General features: G+C 44.2%; 1 protein-coding gene across 4 annotated transcripts in view; it reads right to left on the bottom strand.

The window, feature by feature from the left end:
- MIA3 (MIA SH3 domain ER export factor 3) overlaps positions 1-16,062 on the bottom strand; it is a 1,311,327-nt gene that overhangs the window by 959,648 nt on the left and 335,617 nt on the right. For all 4 annotated transcript variants that reach the window (XM_069608611.1, XM_069608610.1, XM_069608608.1 and 1 more), the window contains exon 8: positions 1,759-1,884. In XM_069608611.1, the coding sequence (XP_069464712.1) occupies positions 1,759-1,884 (126 nt within the window). The remainder of the gene's footprint in view (positions 1-1,758; positions 1,885-16,062) is intronic.

Genomic DNA, 16,062 nt, shown 5'->3' with positions numbered 1-16,062 from the left:
AAGCTAACTGAAAATAGGTACTTACCCGGACTTGAATATTTTCATACTGTCCCCCCTCGTGGTCCCTGGAGTTCTAAACCAAAGACTAGAATTTTAGCATGTTCCTGTGACTTAAGCACTTTAAAGTAATACATCACTGCAATGTACTCTTTTCCTCAGAAAGTTATACTGCTAAACTAAGTAACTCATACTAGTTGCAGTCGGTGTACTGACACCATGAAGGTGTGGTACTGCGAGTCTAACTTAATCTAACATTTTGGCAGCTCCCTGGCATTATTTTACATATATAAGACCTTTACTCCCTATGAATTCTACACCACATCTATAGGATTCATCTGTGAGGGTTCATCTCTATATGTTGGGGGAACAGTGTGATGCCTATACAGTGTATGCATTTAACAGTCTTAAGCATTCTTTCTCACCCCCCTCTTCCATTTTCAGCATTAGGATGTATAGGGATTGCCATCAGGTAAAGGGCCTCACCTTAGCACCTATACATTAGAGTGGGAAGGGTCTACTTTAAGGCCCTTACATTTTTTTTTATAATGGGCCTGTGAGTTGGATCTCTCATTCTTATTTGAAATTGTGCTGCATTGTGCAATTCTATAATAAAGGGCGTGTATTTTTCAGCATACCTGTTAGGCCTTGCACATTTGTAAAAATCCCACTAGCCATGTGCGGTGTGTTCCCTAGTTTACATACTCTAAGAGAAATCCACTTTACTTGCCCCATGGTGACGGGTGACAAAATATTTACCAGTGCTTTCTGTAAAATGGCGGATGTCACCATAAGCACACTTCATATTTGGTGCAATGCTGGCCAGCAATGCACAGTAAACATTTTATTTGCCAGCTACTGTAAACAAAGTTGGTTTGCAGTAAATGTCAAATAAAAGTTTCAAACATCCCCATAATCGCCAGCAAGGCCGGGTACCATACAAATGGTACTCGCCCTTCATAAAATCTACTGGCCAATGCGAGAGGGCTAGTAGATTTTGCAAGCCCTGCTTGTGTAGCAGCTTATTAATATAATCTAGTGGGAATAGCTGTACCAACCCTCCCTGATTTCTTCTCTGACTGAAGCCTGACTGCTCTCTATGCTACCCAATAGAGTGAGTTCAGACTATCGTTGTTAACACCTTGCATTCACTTAGGATAGGTGTTCCTAAACAACTCAGAGGGCTGTGGAAAAACATCTGCAACAGCAGCCATACAGATAGCGTGTATTGGCAACTTTTACTCCTTAAAAAATAGGCAAATACATACAAAAAATAAAAATGGGGAGTACACATACTCCCAACAAAAAAATAGGAAAGACATGTAGAACATTGTCCACCTGCTTTCAGTCACTCAGCTCCATGGATATTTTTGGACCAGTAGTGCACGTAGTACCACAGGAAGAAACTATTATTGCCTGATTGGAAGAAGTAAACATATATTTTTTAAATGTGCATGAAAAAGTAGGTGCAAAGAAATAATTATTACAAAAACATTTCTGTTTTCTAGTTCAAACATATTTTTAACCGCTTATAAAATACTCCCATTGGTAATTGGACCTAAATGTGTGCTCCCTAAAAAACATTTTACTCCCAACTTTACCAAAGATTGAGTAAAATACTCCACCTCCAAATCTTATCTGAAGCAAAGTGTGACAGTATACATTTTAAATCGGTAAGAAACAATAACTTGCTCCCAGCATTTTTAATAAGGCCAATGGGTCTACTACACCAACATAGACTTCAGCAGCAGATTTACTCACAGATAGGCAGGTTCTCCAGAAGAGGATTGTAACAGCTCCAACCAAGAGCGTAATAAAGAAATGACTCCAGGGTAATCCATAGAAGTCGGGACCTGGCTGGAGGCTCTCTGGCAGTGCAGCAATCAACTGAAACGACAAGAGATACTCATTCAGCAAACCACTCAAAAAAATAGGAAGGCTTTAACTTTGTCAAGACAGAACACACAAGAAGAAATTATCTGTGGAATCAGGCTGACAGGGCCAGCTATCCTCGGGCATCAGCCATTTTTTCCACTGGATAGCAAAATAAAACTCATCAAGAAACCTTTCCTTCATCAGTGGGATCATAGACAGCAGTGGAGCAGTATACATCCGTCTTAAGATCAGCAGAAGCCACATGTATTACAGGTCAGAAGAAGCACCAGTACATCCCATGGGTCTTCAATTGTGCGTTGCCGTAGGGTTAAATCTACACTCAGTCCCATTTAACATCCACCCTAAACACACCCATCACCCCCACCCCTGTATTTTTATCAGGCAGTTTAACTGTGCTCCGCTCTAGACATTTTAGGCACATTTCTTGCAAGTGCATTAGCCAATAAAGCGCAAGTCACTACCACTCACAACAGGGGATACCCTTTGTATGATGCAATCATAAATAGGAGTCAAGAAGCAGACTAAAATATTCACCTGCAGGCAAGGGATCTGTAAATACGGTCTACACTAACAGGTTCATGCTGGATATTCAATGTTTACAAATAGGAAAACTCCCGTTCTAAAGTAACCACCCAGAACCCAACCACTCCTTCACATACCTTTATCAAAACCATGGTGTGGTTCTAAAATGTGTGCACAACGAATGGAGGGGCGAGAGGAATCACTGCATAGTGGTGGCGGGAGTTATGGTTGCTTAGTTCACCATAACTGGCGAATTTCAAGGGTTTTTCGGTTTTACTTCGAACCATAACGTCCCGTTAAAGATTTTTTTACTGAATTTGATAGGTTTTCAGTAGCGCAACTTACCCATAACGTCCCTTTAACTAAGTTTTTTTACTGAAGTGTATAGGTTTCTAGTAGTGGCACGTAACCATAATGTAAACGAACATCTGACTTCATTGCACACCTTCCGGAGAATGCCACATGACCAATTGCTGGCGCACAGCACGGTGACGTGTCCGAGAATCCGTACACACTTAACAATAAGAGCTATGCCTCATGGACAGTGTGGAACTACATTTTCTACTGATGTAGGAACTTCCAACTTCAACATTTCCCTTGCACAGCTCCAACACCTATTCATACTCAGCCATTAACAATGTAGTACATAGTACATACTTTTAGAAAAAGTACTATTTATGTGAAAACGACATGAGCTAAGGCCATCCCTCCTCCCCAAGAAACAGCACCACTGCTGTAATGAAGGAGCATGAGAAACACTGCCCCTACCTTACAAATAACACACACACAACATTTTCCCCAGTCCATCTACACCTCCATATTACTGTTTGGTGCCTCTTTGCTCCTTTCCGTCCGCAACTTTCCTTCTTAGCTGTCCTAACAAAAAAAAAAAAAAAACACCCGTAAACAAATTAAATGTTCCTTTAAGAACCACCTTTCACATTTTAAAAATATAAATGTAAAAAAAAAGTTAAAAAAAAAATCGCTTAGACTCCATCTACTTTATATTTCTCAGTAAAGTACATAGACGCAATAAGATTTTCCAACATTTCCATTTGCAGTTTGTGTTATGCTAATGGGAATATTGTAGCGTTCGTCCTCAGTTCCAGGGACTGGAACAGTGAATAAAGGGCCAGCAGGCCAAGTTATCAGCCCAATTGAAGCGAGTGTGCGTAACGCGATCTCTGGATCATTACCCCCCCCTTCCACACCTAAAATGGGGGATGATGCCATTAACAATCTAGATTTCCAAAGCAGTAACCCGTGCTACTAAAAAAAAGAGGATTTTTCGTCCTGATCCGGGACGCCTCTGGCGTCCCGGATTAGAGAAAATCCTTTTCCAAGATGGCCACCATAGAAAGGGAAGGCGGTTGTTCCATACAAGGCCCCTCTTCGCTTTCCATGGAAACCTGCAAAAAGCAAAAAGGAAACCCTGTTAACATATTACCACAAACACTTTTTTCTTCCCTTTCAAATGTATCCTAATGTCGAACAACTTTACCACAAAGCCAGTCCCAGGGGAATATGGCCACTGTAATCCTATCTTTTCTCCCTTCTGGTCATGGCCAGTAGCCACATTGTGCAGATCATGACCTTATACCATGACCCCGACATTCTGCCCACTCCCCATGGCTACAGCCTACCCCTCAGTCAGTAAACGTATACCGCTATGTTTTTTAACTACATTACGACACTTGTCTAATACGAAAACACTCCAACATCTCGTCACATAACCAACCCTAATGATATTCTACACCTTTTTTGGATGACGTTCCTCTCCAGCGTAGCCAAATGTGCCCATAAGCACCTACGTGTCGTGACGCAGAACTTGAAATGAACACACAGCGACATACAACGTAGCACGTCACATTTTGAAATAATAAAGTGTTTTTTAAAAGAAAACATTAACATTTTAGAATTTGTAAAGTACTTTTATTTCACAATAAACTGTCTGAGACCATCGTACTATTCACATTTTCAATCAAATAGTAACTTTGTTTCTTCGGTCGTCATCGAAAATGTTAATCTTAAGGCACACGTTGTTCTTTTCCCATACACACAGTATTTGTTTTCGATAAAGCAACCGCTTCGGTCGCACAGCGATTTCCAAGACGTCGGCCTGAACTTCGGCCTACACCACCATAAAAGATGTTATGTTACTCATAATGGCCACTGCAGCGTACGGGCAAATGGGTCCTGCGTGATCGTCCCACAAAACAGTGACAGTTAGGGCAGCCGGTCAAGAGTACGTGCATCTGGCGGGCAAAAAATCCATCACTTGGCATCTGGAATCCATGGCAATCACAGTAAGGTAGGATGTAGCTGTTCAGAAAACATAACAGAAAATACGTATCAATACCCAACCTTTAGCAAACAATTTCAAAAAAGACAAAAAGAAGGTGGAAACTGATACACAAATCGATGTATGACATTTTAAATAAATATTAGCATTGAACATGGGTTAATCTAGTGATAGCCTACAAACGCCGAGAATCTGCACTCTGTATAAGTAAAAATAAAAAATGACAATTACACAGAAAGCTAGTACTTCAGTTACATTGCCAAAATGAATGTTCTGGTAATAAAAAATTAAATCTCGTTCCAGTGTAGAGTCATCAAAAGTAAACTTACATGATATTCACAGACTCCATTGTCTTCCTGAAACTCAGACAGCAATGTACTTGTACCAAAGAATCTTCTTGAACTGATATTACATGTGGCTTACAAACGTTTTGAATGCATAACCTTATCAAATGGTATTTTTTGCAAACTTTCACTCCATGCATTCTAACTGAATTTTCCCTTTCGCTCGAGGTCAAAAAACAATTTACTCTTATGGGTTCAGTCGGATGCGTGGGCCTACTGAGCTCGCAACCAAAAAAGCAAAGCAAGTGACCTTCACTCATAATGCAAATACATTCTGACTTTGCAACATGTCTCAATGCATTCATGAGAACTGGTACTTCCATACACTTGCATACCCGCTTTTTCCAACAAACAGTGCAGGTGGCTGCCTCAGATTTCAAACTCTAGGACGCCAGTCTGACTGCAATATTATTTTAAATACATTGTAACACAGACACAGTAATTCTTCGACTGTACTTAACGGACACTATATTGAGAAGCAACTTCCAATTTACCGTATGACTTTGGTGACAAGAAAACACCACTTTTTGACTTCCTGCTGCCACATCTCATCCCAGCTTGATTAACTCTCACCTTCCGAGACAGTATGTCATAAGTTTAACAAGTACAATGTTGTGTTCTTTTATATGTGATAGCGGTGATGTCCGCGTACACCAAAACACTAATGAAAGATGGCGGACGCAGCGAAACAATCTGACGCACTTCACGCTGTTTAACATCCAATCAGTGAACGCGTCACATGTCTGCAGACATGACGCTACGGATTAGCCAATCGGTATCTTGTCTGCGGAGCAAACAGGATAGTGTGACCATAGATATCAACTAATTTTTTGAGACATACTTTTTGGTCGTTTTAAAGAAAACTGCTGGACGGATTGGCACTAAACTTACAAAAGCACGCTTTCGGGACCAAGCTCCTGCCGCAAATTTGGTGAAAATCCATCCAGCGGTTTGGGCTGTAGGCGTGTGCAAAGTTTTTCCCCCATTCAGTCTATGGGAAAAAATATGTTTTGGGACCACCCCTATAACTTTTCCCCCCCTGGACCAAACATCACCAAACTTCTGCAAAAAAAAATCACAGTGGCCCATATACTTTTTTTTGCAAAGTTTGGTAAGGATTCGTCCAGGGGGGGGCGAAGTTATAAACCGCCCAAAAAGTGCTTTTCCTATGGAAACAGCAACTTAACCATAACTATATATATATATATATTAGACACAAAGAAAGACTGTATTCCAGTCTAGGGCGCAACGATACTTTGGCAATGATTGTTGTAGAAAAACATCATCACTCCTCATCAAATCCGTACATAAGACATGTTTGCTGTACAGCCAGCAAGTCCTTTATTTGTAAATGTATATGGACAAAGAAGGCGGCAGCAGCAGCAATGCACACGGAAAGAACGACGCGTTTCACCCTACACAGGTTTCGTCTGGTATAAGTAAGGGAGAGAGGACTGCATTATTATAGACATGTTGCTTGTTTGTGTGAGTCCGTCCATCCTTGCTGTTTGGGACTCTTGTTTGTCAGTATATTATCTAACTTTTCCCTGTTGAAACATGCGGCCATCTTGTAACATCTTTGCAATACATTCATTCTGTTCAATGAATGTCTATAGGTAAAACAGTTGAAGGGTTGTCATTTTACACATGCAATAGATTTTGTAATTAGTGCCACAGTTAGAATAACAGCTGTTGCATTGGTTAGATTTTAGACACCCTTCACAAAAAAAGTAATTTTTAATATCTGATTTCATTGTGCAGATATCTCATATGTGGTTGTGTTTAATGGTAAAAATACATCAGGATTGATTTGAGATATTTTACAGAATCTAAGTAGATTTGTTATCGATATCTACAAATAGCTGTGTCTGAACACATTTATTTCTTCAGTTTTTTCTTTACACTATTTTTCTAATAAAGTGTATGATACCTTGTTTTCCCAAGTGGGTTACATTGTAATAAAGTGCTATGTGCTTCTAATACCAACATTTGAATTAATTGAACAGATGGAAAGTTCAAATTGGAAATTAAGTGTTACCCTTAACGGGCGCCTCTTTGAGCTAGTTATCATATGCTAATGTTAGTATATATATAACTAATGTAAAGTGCACAGTGTCTTATTTTTCCAAATGGGCTACTTGATAATAAAGTGCTAGGTGCTTTGATGAAAACATATGAAATCCTTGAATAAAAACCTGTCTATGTCATGGACTGTATGTTTCCCTTACGGGTGCCCTTATAAATTATTATATGCTTATGTTAGTATATACATAACTAATGTAAAGTGCACAGTGTCTTATTTTCCCAAGTGGGCTACTGGATAATAAAGTGCTATGTGCTTTCAATGAGAACATTTAAAATCATAGAATATAGACCTATTGATATTAGAGACCGTGTTACCCTTGCGGCCGCCCCTATGAACTGATTGACCAACATTTCTTCTTTATTTAAAATCATTTAAATAAATAACAGCTTAGGATTGGAGGCAGTGTGTTACACTTGCAGGCGCCCCTATAATGCGTTTGCCTGACATTATCCCAAATATTTTACTTTATAACGGGCTGTCAAAGAAAATATTTACACTCATGGAATCGTTGCCAAGTTAAACTTAGAGACTGTGTGTTATCCTTGTGGGTGCCCCTATGAACTGGTTGACCATCATATTCCCAGATTGGTTGCTTTTTGATAAAGTGCTATGTGCCTTCTATGAGAACGTTTTGTATCATTCGATAGATGGTGAAAATCGGATCGGGGACTGTGTGTGACCCTTGTGGGCGTCCCTGTAAAGTGTTTAGCCAACATGGTTCTAATAAGTATCTTAATATAGGTCAATAAGTTTCATGTATTGTGCTATTTTACATATACTATGGTGTAGATTATATGCTTGACAATATTTGACCATTTGTTCTGTAGTATCAAGAGGTTATACATACTCCTGTACAAATCCCAAAAGTAACACAAGATACCACTTATTTAAAAGACAATACATACAGACATGGAGATCCTATTTACTACCAGGGTTGAAAATACCCCACTTTTAAAGTGTATGGTGCTTTGTAAACAGGTCACTAGTTTAAAAAAAATTGAACATACTAATGAAAAGATCTCCAAAGGCCAACTTAGAAATGACACATGTGTGGAGTGCAAAGTGCTTTAAAAATTGCTCATAGTTTTAAATAACATCAGATCTATTCACATTGCTTGATGTTTCTACGAGCTTCACAGTTGCTAAATTGTGGCACATTGTCATCCTACACATGCAACATACTTAATCTATAAATGCGCATTATTCTCTCCTGTTAAAAAGGTTACAAGTGATAAAACAATAGTTTGAAAAAAGTCTCTAAGACAAACTTTTTTTAAAAAAAAGGGGAGCCGCTACTGCAGTTGGATGAAACCTCAACATATTACAATAAAGTGCAAAAGTGAAGTTGTCTGAGAAAATCACTGTCAAACCCACAGTCACACAGAATATATACCTGATAGAAGATAGAAAATCGAAAATAGAAAGTAGAAAGTAAAAGATAAATGTACACATTTCATTGCTTGTTTTTGGATCCGATTGTGGAAATATAGTGAGACTATTATGTTCAAGCTTTTAGGATCCTAAAAATACATATAACTCTTCGTCACGATTGTGACCTCCAGGGAACTTGGTGTTAAAATCTACTATGTATCTTGATTCCATTTTTCTCAATTTTTGTAATCTGTCCCCACCTCTTGGGTGTATTTCGACTGAGTCAATGATAAAATATTTAAATGATCCAATGTCACTATAATGAATGTCCTCAAAGTGTTTAGCAAGTGGATAGGACATGTCACGATTATAATTGCACGTAGATGCTGTAGGATTCGTAACTTGGCTTCCAGTTTGGTGCTACCAATGTACCACAGATTACATGCACATGTAATTACATAGATGACAAATTGCGTCGAACATCTACGTTTTTGTTCAATCATGATTTCCTTTTCAGTCCGTGGATGTAGGAATACTTTGGTGTTAATCCCATAGCGACACGCTTTACATTTGGCACATGTATAAAAGCCTAGTGGCCTTTTTGTTAGCCAGGTACTTGGCATGAGATGATAAGTGTGGACTAATATCTTGATCTCGCTTCAACAGGTGCCAGCACTTATTCAGAATTTGTTTTGTTCCTTTGGCTCCAGAATTAAAAGTGGTAATGAATCTAATTGTTAGATCCTCATTCTCTTTTGTCTGCTCTTTATGCGAGCTCTTTTTTGCTAGAATTGTCTCCCGGCATTTAACACCGCTACGGTCATATGCTTTACTTCTAATTCCTTTCTTGTATCCTCGCATTAGGAATCTTGTTGCAGTTATTTTCGCATTGGTCTCCCATACTTCATTCTCACTGCAGTTTCTTTTGATCCATAGAAACTCGCCATACGGAACACTGTTTTTAAGGCTTTGTGGATGAGCACTCGTCGCATGTAAAAGTGCATTGGTACTTGTTTCTTTTCTATGTAATTCTGTGGTTATAATGTTTCCAATAACTTTCACTTTAATGTCTAAATAGACTATTTCTGACTGGATATGTTCTGTACATTTCAAATTCTGTTGGTTTTGGTTACAAATTTGAAAAAAGCATGTCCATTCGTTTGCCGTTCCATTCCAGATGATGAATAAATCATCAATGTACCTTTGCCACATAATTATTTTGTCTGTGTATTTTTTCTGGTTATCATTGGAAAACAGTTCTTCCTCCCATGCACCCATATATAAATTCCCAAAGGTTGGGGCTACTGCTGTGCCCACTGCTGTTCCACATATTTGATTATAGTGCATCAAATTGAACATGAAAGAGTTGTGGGTCAGAATGAAGGACACCATGTCCAAAAGCATGCGCAAGTATTCTCGGTAACTTAAGAGATTGGGTGGACAAAAATCATTTAACCGCATCTATACCTTTGGAATGTGAGATACAGGTATATAGGGAGAATGCTGGAGAACAACAGTTAGAGGTAAGTAACTTGTTCCTTCTCCAGCATGGGGTCTGGCATGGATTCACATGCTCATGAATATAAGAATACATAGCAGTACACACATGCACAACCACAGGAAGTGGCAAAAGGCTAAACATTAAGCATTACATGAACTCAACATTAAGCAACTCTTACCTCCTCACCAGGCCCACCTTCAGGCGAACAGGTTGTGCAGCACTGCTTGGCCGACTCTGGACTCCTCCCTGGAATCCCGGTCGACGCAGTAGAATCTCGTGAAGGTGTGCGTCGACCTCCACGTAGCAGCCCTGCAAATGTCCAGCAGGGGCACACCAGACAAGAAAGCCGTAGTAGCAACGATCGCTCTGGTCGAATGGGCTCTTGGACGGCCGGGCAACGGTCAGTTGGCCAACCGATGACAGTGCATGATGCAGCCGGAGAGCCATCTGGAAATGGAAGCCTTCGAGAAAGCTTTCCCTTGGTTCACAGGTCCAAAGTTCACAAACAGCTGTGATGTCTTCCGAAAACTCTTTGTTCGGTCCACGTAGAACTTAAGCGCTCTAGCTACATCCAGTGAGTGCAAAGTCCTCTCGGCCGGCGACAAAGGCGACGGAAAGAAAAATGGCAACACCAAGGGCTTGTTAAGATGGAAGTCCGACGGTACCTTGGGCATGAAAGAGGTGTGCGTCCTCAGCACCATCCTCGTATTGTGAAAAGTCAAGTGTGGAGGCTTGCAGGATAGGGCCTGAATCTCTCCCACGCGTCGTGCAGAGGTGATGGCCACAAGGAACGCTGTCTTCCACGACAGGAACTTCAACTGAGCCAAATGCAAGGGCTCGAATGGCGGCCCCATGATCCTGGTCAGCACCACGTTGAGCTCTCACGCCAGGGCTGGAGCCTTCACCGGCGGGAACTATCGGAACAGTCCATTCATAAATTCCTTCACCAGTCGATGAGACTACAAGGACGGCCGTCCTGTAGTTCTGGTGCATCGGGAGATCGCTGCCTGATGTATCTTGATGGAAGCGTGAGGTAGTCCAGCTTTGGCCAGTGACAGTAGGTATGGCAGCACTTGAGGTGCCGTAATCCGTCGAGGGTTGATCTTCTGTGCACGGCACCAGACAGAGAACCTTTTCCACTTATGTCCGTGGCACTTGAGAGTTGAGGACGCCCTGGCCTTTGCAAGAACCTCTTTGCAGTCAGCCGGGATATCGTACCCTCCAAACTCTAGTGCGGCAGGAGCCAGGCCTGCAAGTTCAGCAACTCCGGGTCGTGATGAAGAATGGTGCCTCCCTGTCTGGAGAGAAGATCTGCGTCCGTCGACAGCTTGACTGGTGGGGACGCTGTGAGGTCCAGAAGGTCCGGGAACCAGATCGGTCTCGGCCACGCCGGTGCGATGAGGATCATCCTACACTGGGACCTCTTGAGCTGGCTGATGAGTCGAAGCAGCAGCGGCAACGGAGGAAACGCATACACGAACAGGCCGTCCCAGGGGAAGGAGAAAGCGTCGCCCATGCTCCTCGGCTGGGGAAACCTGCTGGCAAACCTCTGGCACTTGGAGTTCGTCGCCTTCGCGAACAGGTCGATCTGGGGTTTGCCCCATCGTTGGAAGAGCCGATCCACTTGATTCTGGCGTAGTTCCCACTCGTGGCACGAGCGCAGCTCCCTGCTGAGTGAGTTGGCGATGGTGTTTTTTTATTCCTGACAGATGGAAGGGAACCAGAAACATCCCCTGGGCGACGTCCCAGTGCCACAGGTCCTGGGCCTCCTTGGATAGGGCTGGGGATCTGGTGCCACCCTGCTTCGGGATGTGGAACATCGTGGTGGTGTTGTCGGTGAAGATCCTCACGACCTTACCCTTGAGGGACGGGAGGAACGACTTGAGCGCACAGAACACGGCGCGGAGCCCCAAGATGTTGATGTGGAGAGACTTCTCTTCCGGGAGCCAAAGGCCTCTTGTGTGGAGATCTCCGGTGTGCGCACCCCATCCCTCTAGGGATGCGTCCGTTGTCACCGTCTCCTGATGTGCCGGGGTCTGGAAGTCTGTGCCCGCCGTGAGGTGTGCACGGGTGCCCCACCACTGAATAGCCCGACAGAAAACCTTGTTGAGCGGGATCTTATCTTCGAAGCTGCCCGCCACTTGCATCCAGCGGGCATCGAGGAACTCCTGTCGAGGACGCATCCGTAGCCTGAACAGGCGCACTAGGTAGATGCATGAGGACATCATTCTGAGGAGGGACTTGATGGATCTCACCCTGGCCACGTCGTGGCTAGCAGGCGCTGCACTTTGCCTAAGATGGCCTTCGTCCTTTCCTCAGAAGGAGACGCCAATGGTTCCACTGTATCGAGCTTCGCTCCCAGAAACAGTACCGGCTGCGACAGAACCAGATGAGATTTCAGGGTAGTTGATGGAGAAACCCAGCTCCGTGATTAAGCGGACGGTGTTCGCCGTGTGCTCGACGGCGAGTTCTCTTGTCCTTTCACGGATGAGCCAGTTATCCAGGTAGGGGTAGACGTGGATCCTCTGCAGGCGCAGCCGCACCGCCTCTGGTGCTTGGCACTTGGTGAACACCCTGCGTGCCGACTTCAATCCGAACGGTAGAGCTCTGAATTTGTAGTGGCGTCCTTGAACTACGAATCTGAGGAACCTTCGGTGCCCTTTTAGGATGGGGATGTGGAAGTAAGCATCCTCCAAGTCCAACGACGATAGGAAGTCGCTCTCCTCCAGCTGTCCCAGCACATGCTGGAGAGTGACCATCCTGAACTTCTGTGCCTTTATGTACTTCTTTCTGACAAGGAAGTATCTTGAGTATACTCCGGAGCCCCAGAGCCTCTTGGGGACGAGCTCAATGGCACCTTTCTTGAGCATCGCCTTTACCTCCAACAGCAGTTGAGGAACGCGATTTCCTTCCTGGCCACGGGAGGAATGCAGGGACATTTTTGGAATTCTAGAGTGTGCCCGTGGGCCAGGGCATCCAGCACCCAACGGTCGGTGCAGATGGACTCCGACACGCTGATGAACTTCGCCAGCCGGCCTCCCACCAGGGTGCTTTGGTGGGTACCCGACGCTACGGCCGGTTCAATCTTGCTTGGAGGCGGCCTTGGCACCTTGGCCTCCTTGTCGACGACAAGATCCTCCTTGTTTGCCGCGACCTCTGTAGGCCTCCTGGGATGAGGAGCGGGCCGCCTGGCGTTACGTAGAGGAACCACTGCCTGATCCCTTGGATACCCCCTTTCTGCCTCTGGCAGGTCCGTCGTTGCTGAAGGACTTCCAGGGCTCGGGCCATCTCTGTGTCGGCCTTGATGGCCTGCAGCGACTCATCCGTCGTTTTCCCAAACAGGTTGTTGCCGTCGAATGGCATGTTCAACACCCTGGTCGGCACGTCCTGACGGAAGTCTGTCGCCTTGAGCCAGCCTCGTCGTCAAAGGCAAACACTGTTGCCTAACTGGCGAAACCCGGTGTCGGCAATGTCCGTTGCGACCGTTATGGCGTGGTCCGACGCCACCTCACCTTCCTGCAGAATCTCTACGGCCTCCGCCCTCTTGTCTGGTAGGAAGTCCAGTAGGGGAGCTATCTTGTACCATAGCTCCCTGTCGTAACGGGCCGCAATCGCTAAGGCGTTGGCTGCTTTAATTGTCGTCACCGCCGAGATGACCCGTCACCCCATGGCGCTCAATTTCTTTCCCTCGCGGTCAGGTGGGGAAGTGGAGGTCGAAGCTGTCGCCCCCGCCGCCTTCTTCTTGGCCGCCGCTGAGACGACCGAATCTGGCGTCGGCTGAGCCCTGAGGCACAAGGGGGCGGCGTCGGGGACCCGGTACTACTTCTCGTACCGTCCCTCTTGGCAGGCGTCGTGGACGGGTTCTTCAGGACCGCAAGTCCCTCGTCCCAGATATCGTCGAGTAACAGTACCACGAGGACCGTCTTTCTTTTGGCCTCCCGCCGTTGATAGAGGAAACCTTCCTTCTTCTGTTCCGCTGGGCAGAGCTGGAAGAGCTCGGACGCCCTGGCGATCATGGCATGAAAGGAGCCAATTTCATGGGGCGGGGAAGCCCGAGAGGGTGGTGATGGAAGGTCCATCCCGTCGTCCACGGGCCGCGAAGGCATGAAGGGCGGGGGGGTGTGAACTCTCCTCTGCTTGTTCGGAGGGCTTCCCGACGGGCCCGGCTCTGGATCGTCCGCTGGGGTTCGTGGTAATCTCGTCCTTATCTCCGTGCATAAGGTTTGGATCGCCAACAAAATGGCTGCCGAGTTGTCCTGAGGCTCGGGCACTGGCTGCGACGGGAGGGCTGGCCGCTCCTCCACAGGGGCCTCGTCGGCGCCACCGTCGCTATCTTCGACCACCTCTTCGGGATCTCTCCTGTGGGATTGTACCTTCTCGAACCTCTCGTTGAGGCTCTTCACGGCCTCCACCAGCTCCTCCTCATACTGTACGATTATCCTTGTACCCGAAGAGTAATCCCCTTTATGAACCAGGATGACACTGCTCTTCACACTATATTTGTGAATGATTACTACGATGTGTAACTGTATCCAAGCAATGGAAGTTTGTTGTATCTCTTGGACATACGTCCTAACCCTAAGTATTACCATGAACATGACATTAATGTATAATTGCATTGCAGCAATGGAACCCTGATGGACCTCCTGGACAGACTGTCTGGGACGCAAGGTGCCATCTTAGGATGTCACCACCACCAGCAGGGTTGATTACATGCAGATGCGTAGATTTCGCAATAATGATACATTAGTTTGAGTTTACTCGCAATGTAGCTATTTTAGGACCCTGACCTCTGGGAGAGGGAGACCACTTAAGAATACATCACCAGTCGATAGTGTTTGTACCGGCAGCTTCAGAACCACACATACCGATCCATATATTCTACATGGTTTGGATCTTGCACAAGGTCCCTTTTTCCATATGATGCTGCTTTATCACAGTATTTTTTCTATTTTCATTACAGTACGACTTTTTTTAGATTTCAGATTTTTTAGTGACCACAATTCCGCCTGGGTAGAGATGAGGTATGTTAAATATGTGGATCATTGCAATTCAAGCCCATTGGCCTGATTGCAGTGTCTTTACTTTGACCGCGCGCTCCTCGCGGAAGCTTCGCGGTCACGTGTCTTTAAAAGGAAGCGTTGCCTTGGCGACGCTTTGATACGATAGCCTCAGATGTACGCGAGCCGGTCACAGGAGAACGCCTGTTCCTTGCGACTCGTAGGGTAAGTTTGCATTACTGCTAGAATTTTGTCTCTATATACGGATCATACCCGTTTTTGCAACTATATACACCTTTTTGATTCCAGCACATTTCCTGGAGGCTGCGCTTCAACGCTGACTCCTTGTAGGCAATCTGAACACTCGAAGGCTTCTTTAAGCCACTCACGCCATACTGTGCTTTCAACCCGCCTCAGGTAAAATGCTTACTGTGCTTTCAACCCGCCTCAGGTAAAATGCTTTCCGTGAATACTCGCTGCATTCACTTTACATATTGTTTAATGGTCTTTTATCTGCATCCAACAGGGCCTCATTACCCTTTTTTCTTTTTTCCTTGTTTACCATCTACGTACCTCTACAATCACAACAATATGGTATGTTGATTATATTATATGTCACTACTGTTTGGTTTAATTATGTACTATCGATTCATTGTATGTATATTGCTTATAGACCTGCCCTGATGAAGGAAATATTATTCCGAAATGCATTGGCAATTTTCATGGTCTGATTGAAAAAACATATATGGCGGTTTCCTCCTCACTAAGGATTTATTAGTGACTTTTCATCGCATGATATGTATATATTTTTCTTATTCAAACTCTCGGTGGATAAACCAATTTTGGAAAACAATCGAATCTCAAGACTACCATTATTTTCTATTAAAAATAATTTTTACTTTACACTTTTGAAAGCAACTTCGAATAGATTCAACTACCTACACACCCTGCTGGGGTGCTCTCGTGAGCGGCTGTGTGACCTTGCTTTCCACTTGGTCTTCTTCTTTACATGTATTTTAGATTTGGGTGTCTCCAAATTTGTC

Source organism: Ambystoma mexicanum, chromosome 4q (assembly GCF_040938575.1).
Source record: "Ambystoma mexicanum isolate Mex_15411 chromosome 4q, UKY_AmexF1_1, whole genome shotgun sequence".
NCBI lineage: Eukaryota > Metazoa > Chordata > Amphibia > Caudata > Ambystomatidae > Ambystoma > Ambystoma mexicanum.
This window is presented reverse-complemented; position numbering and strand designations above follow the sequence as displayed.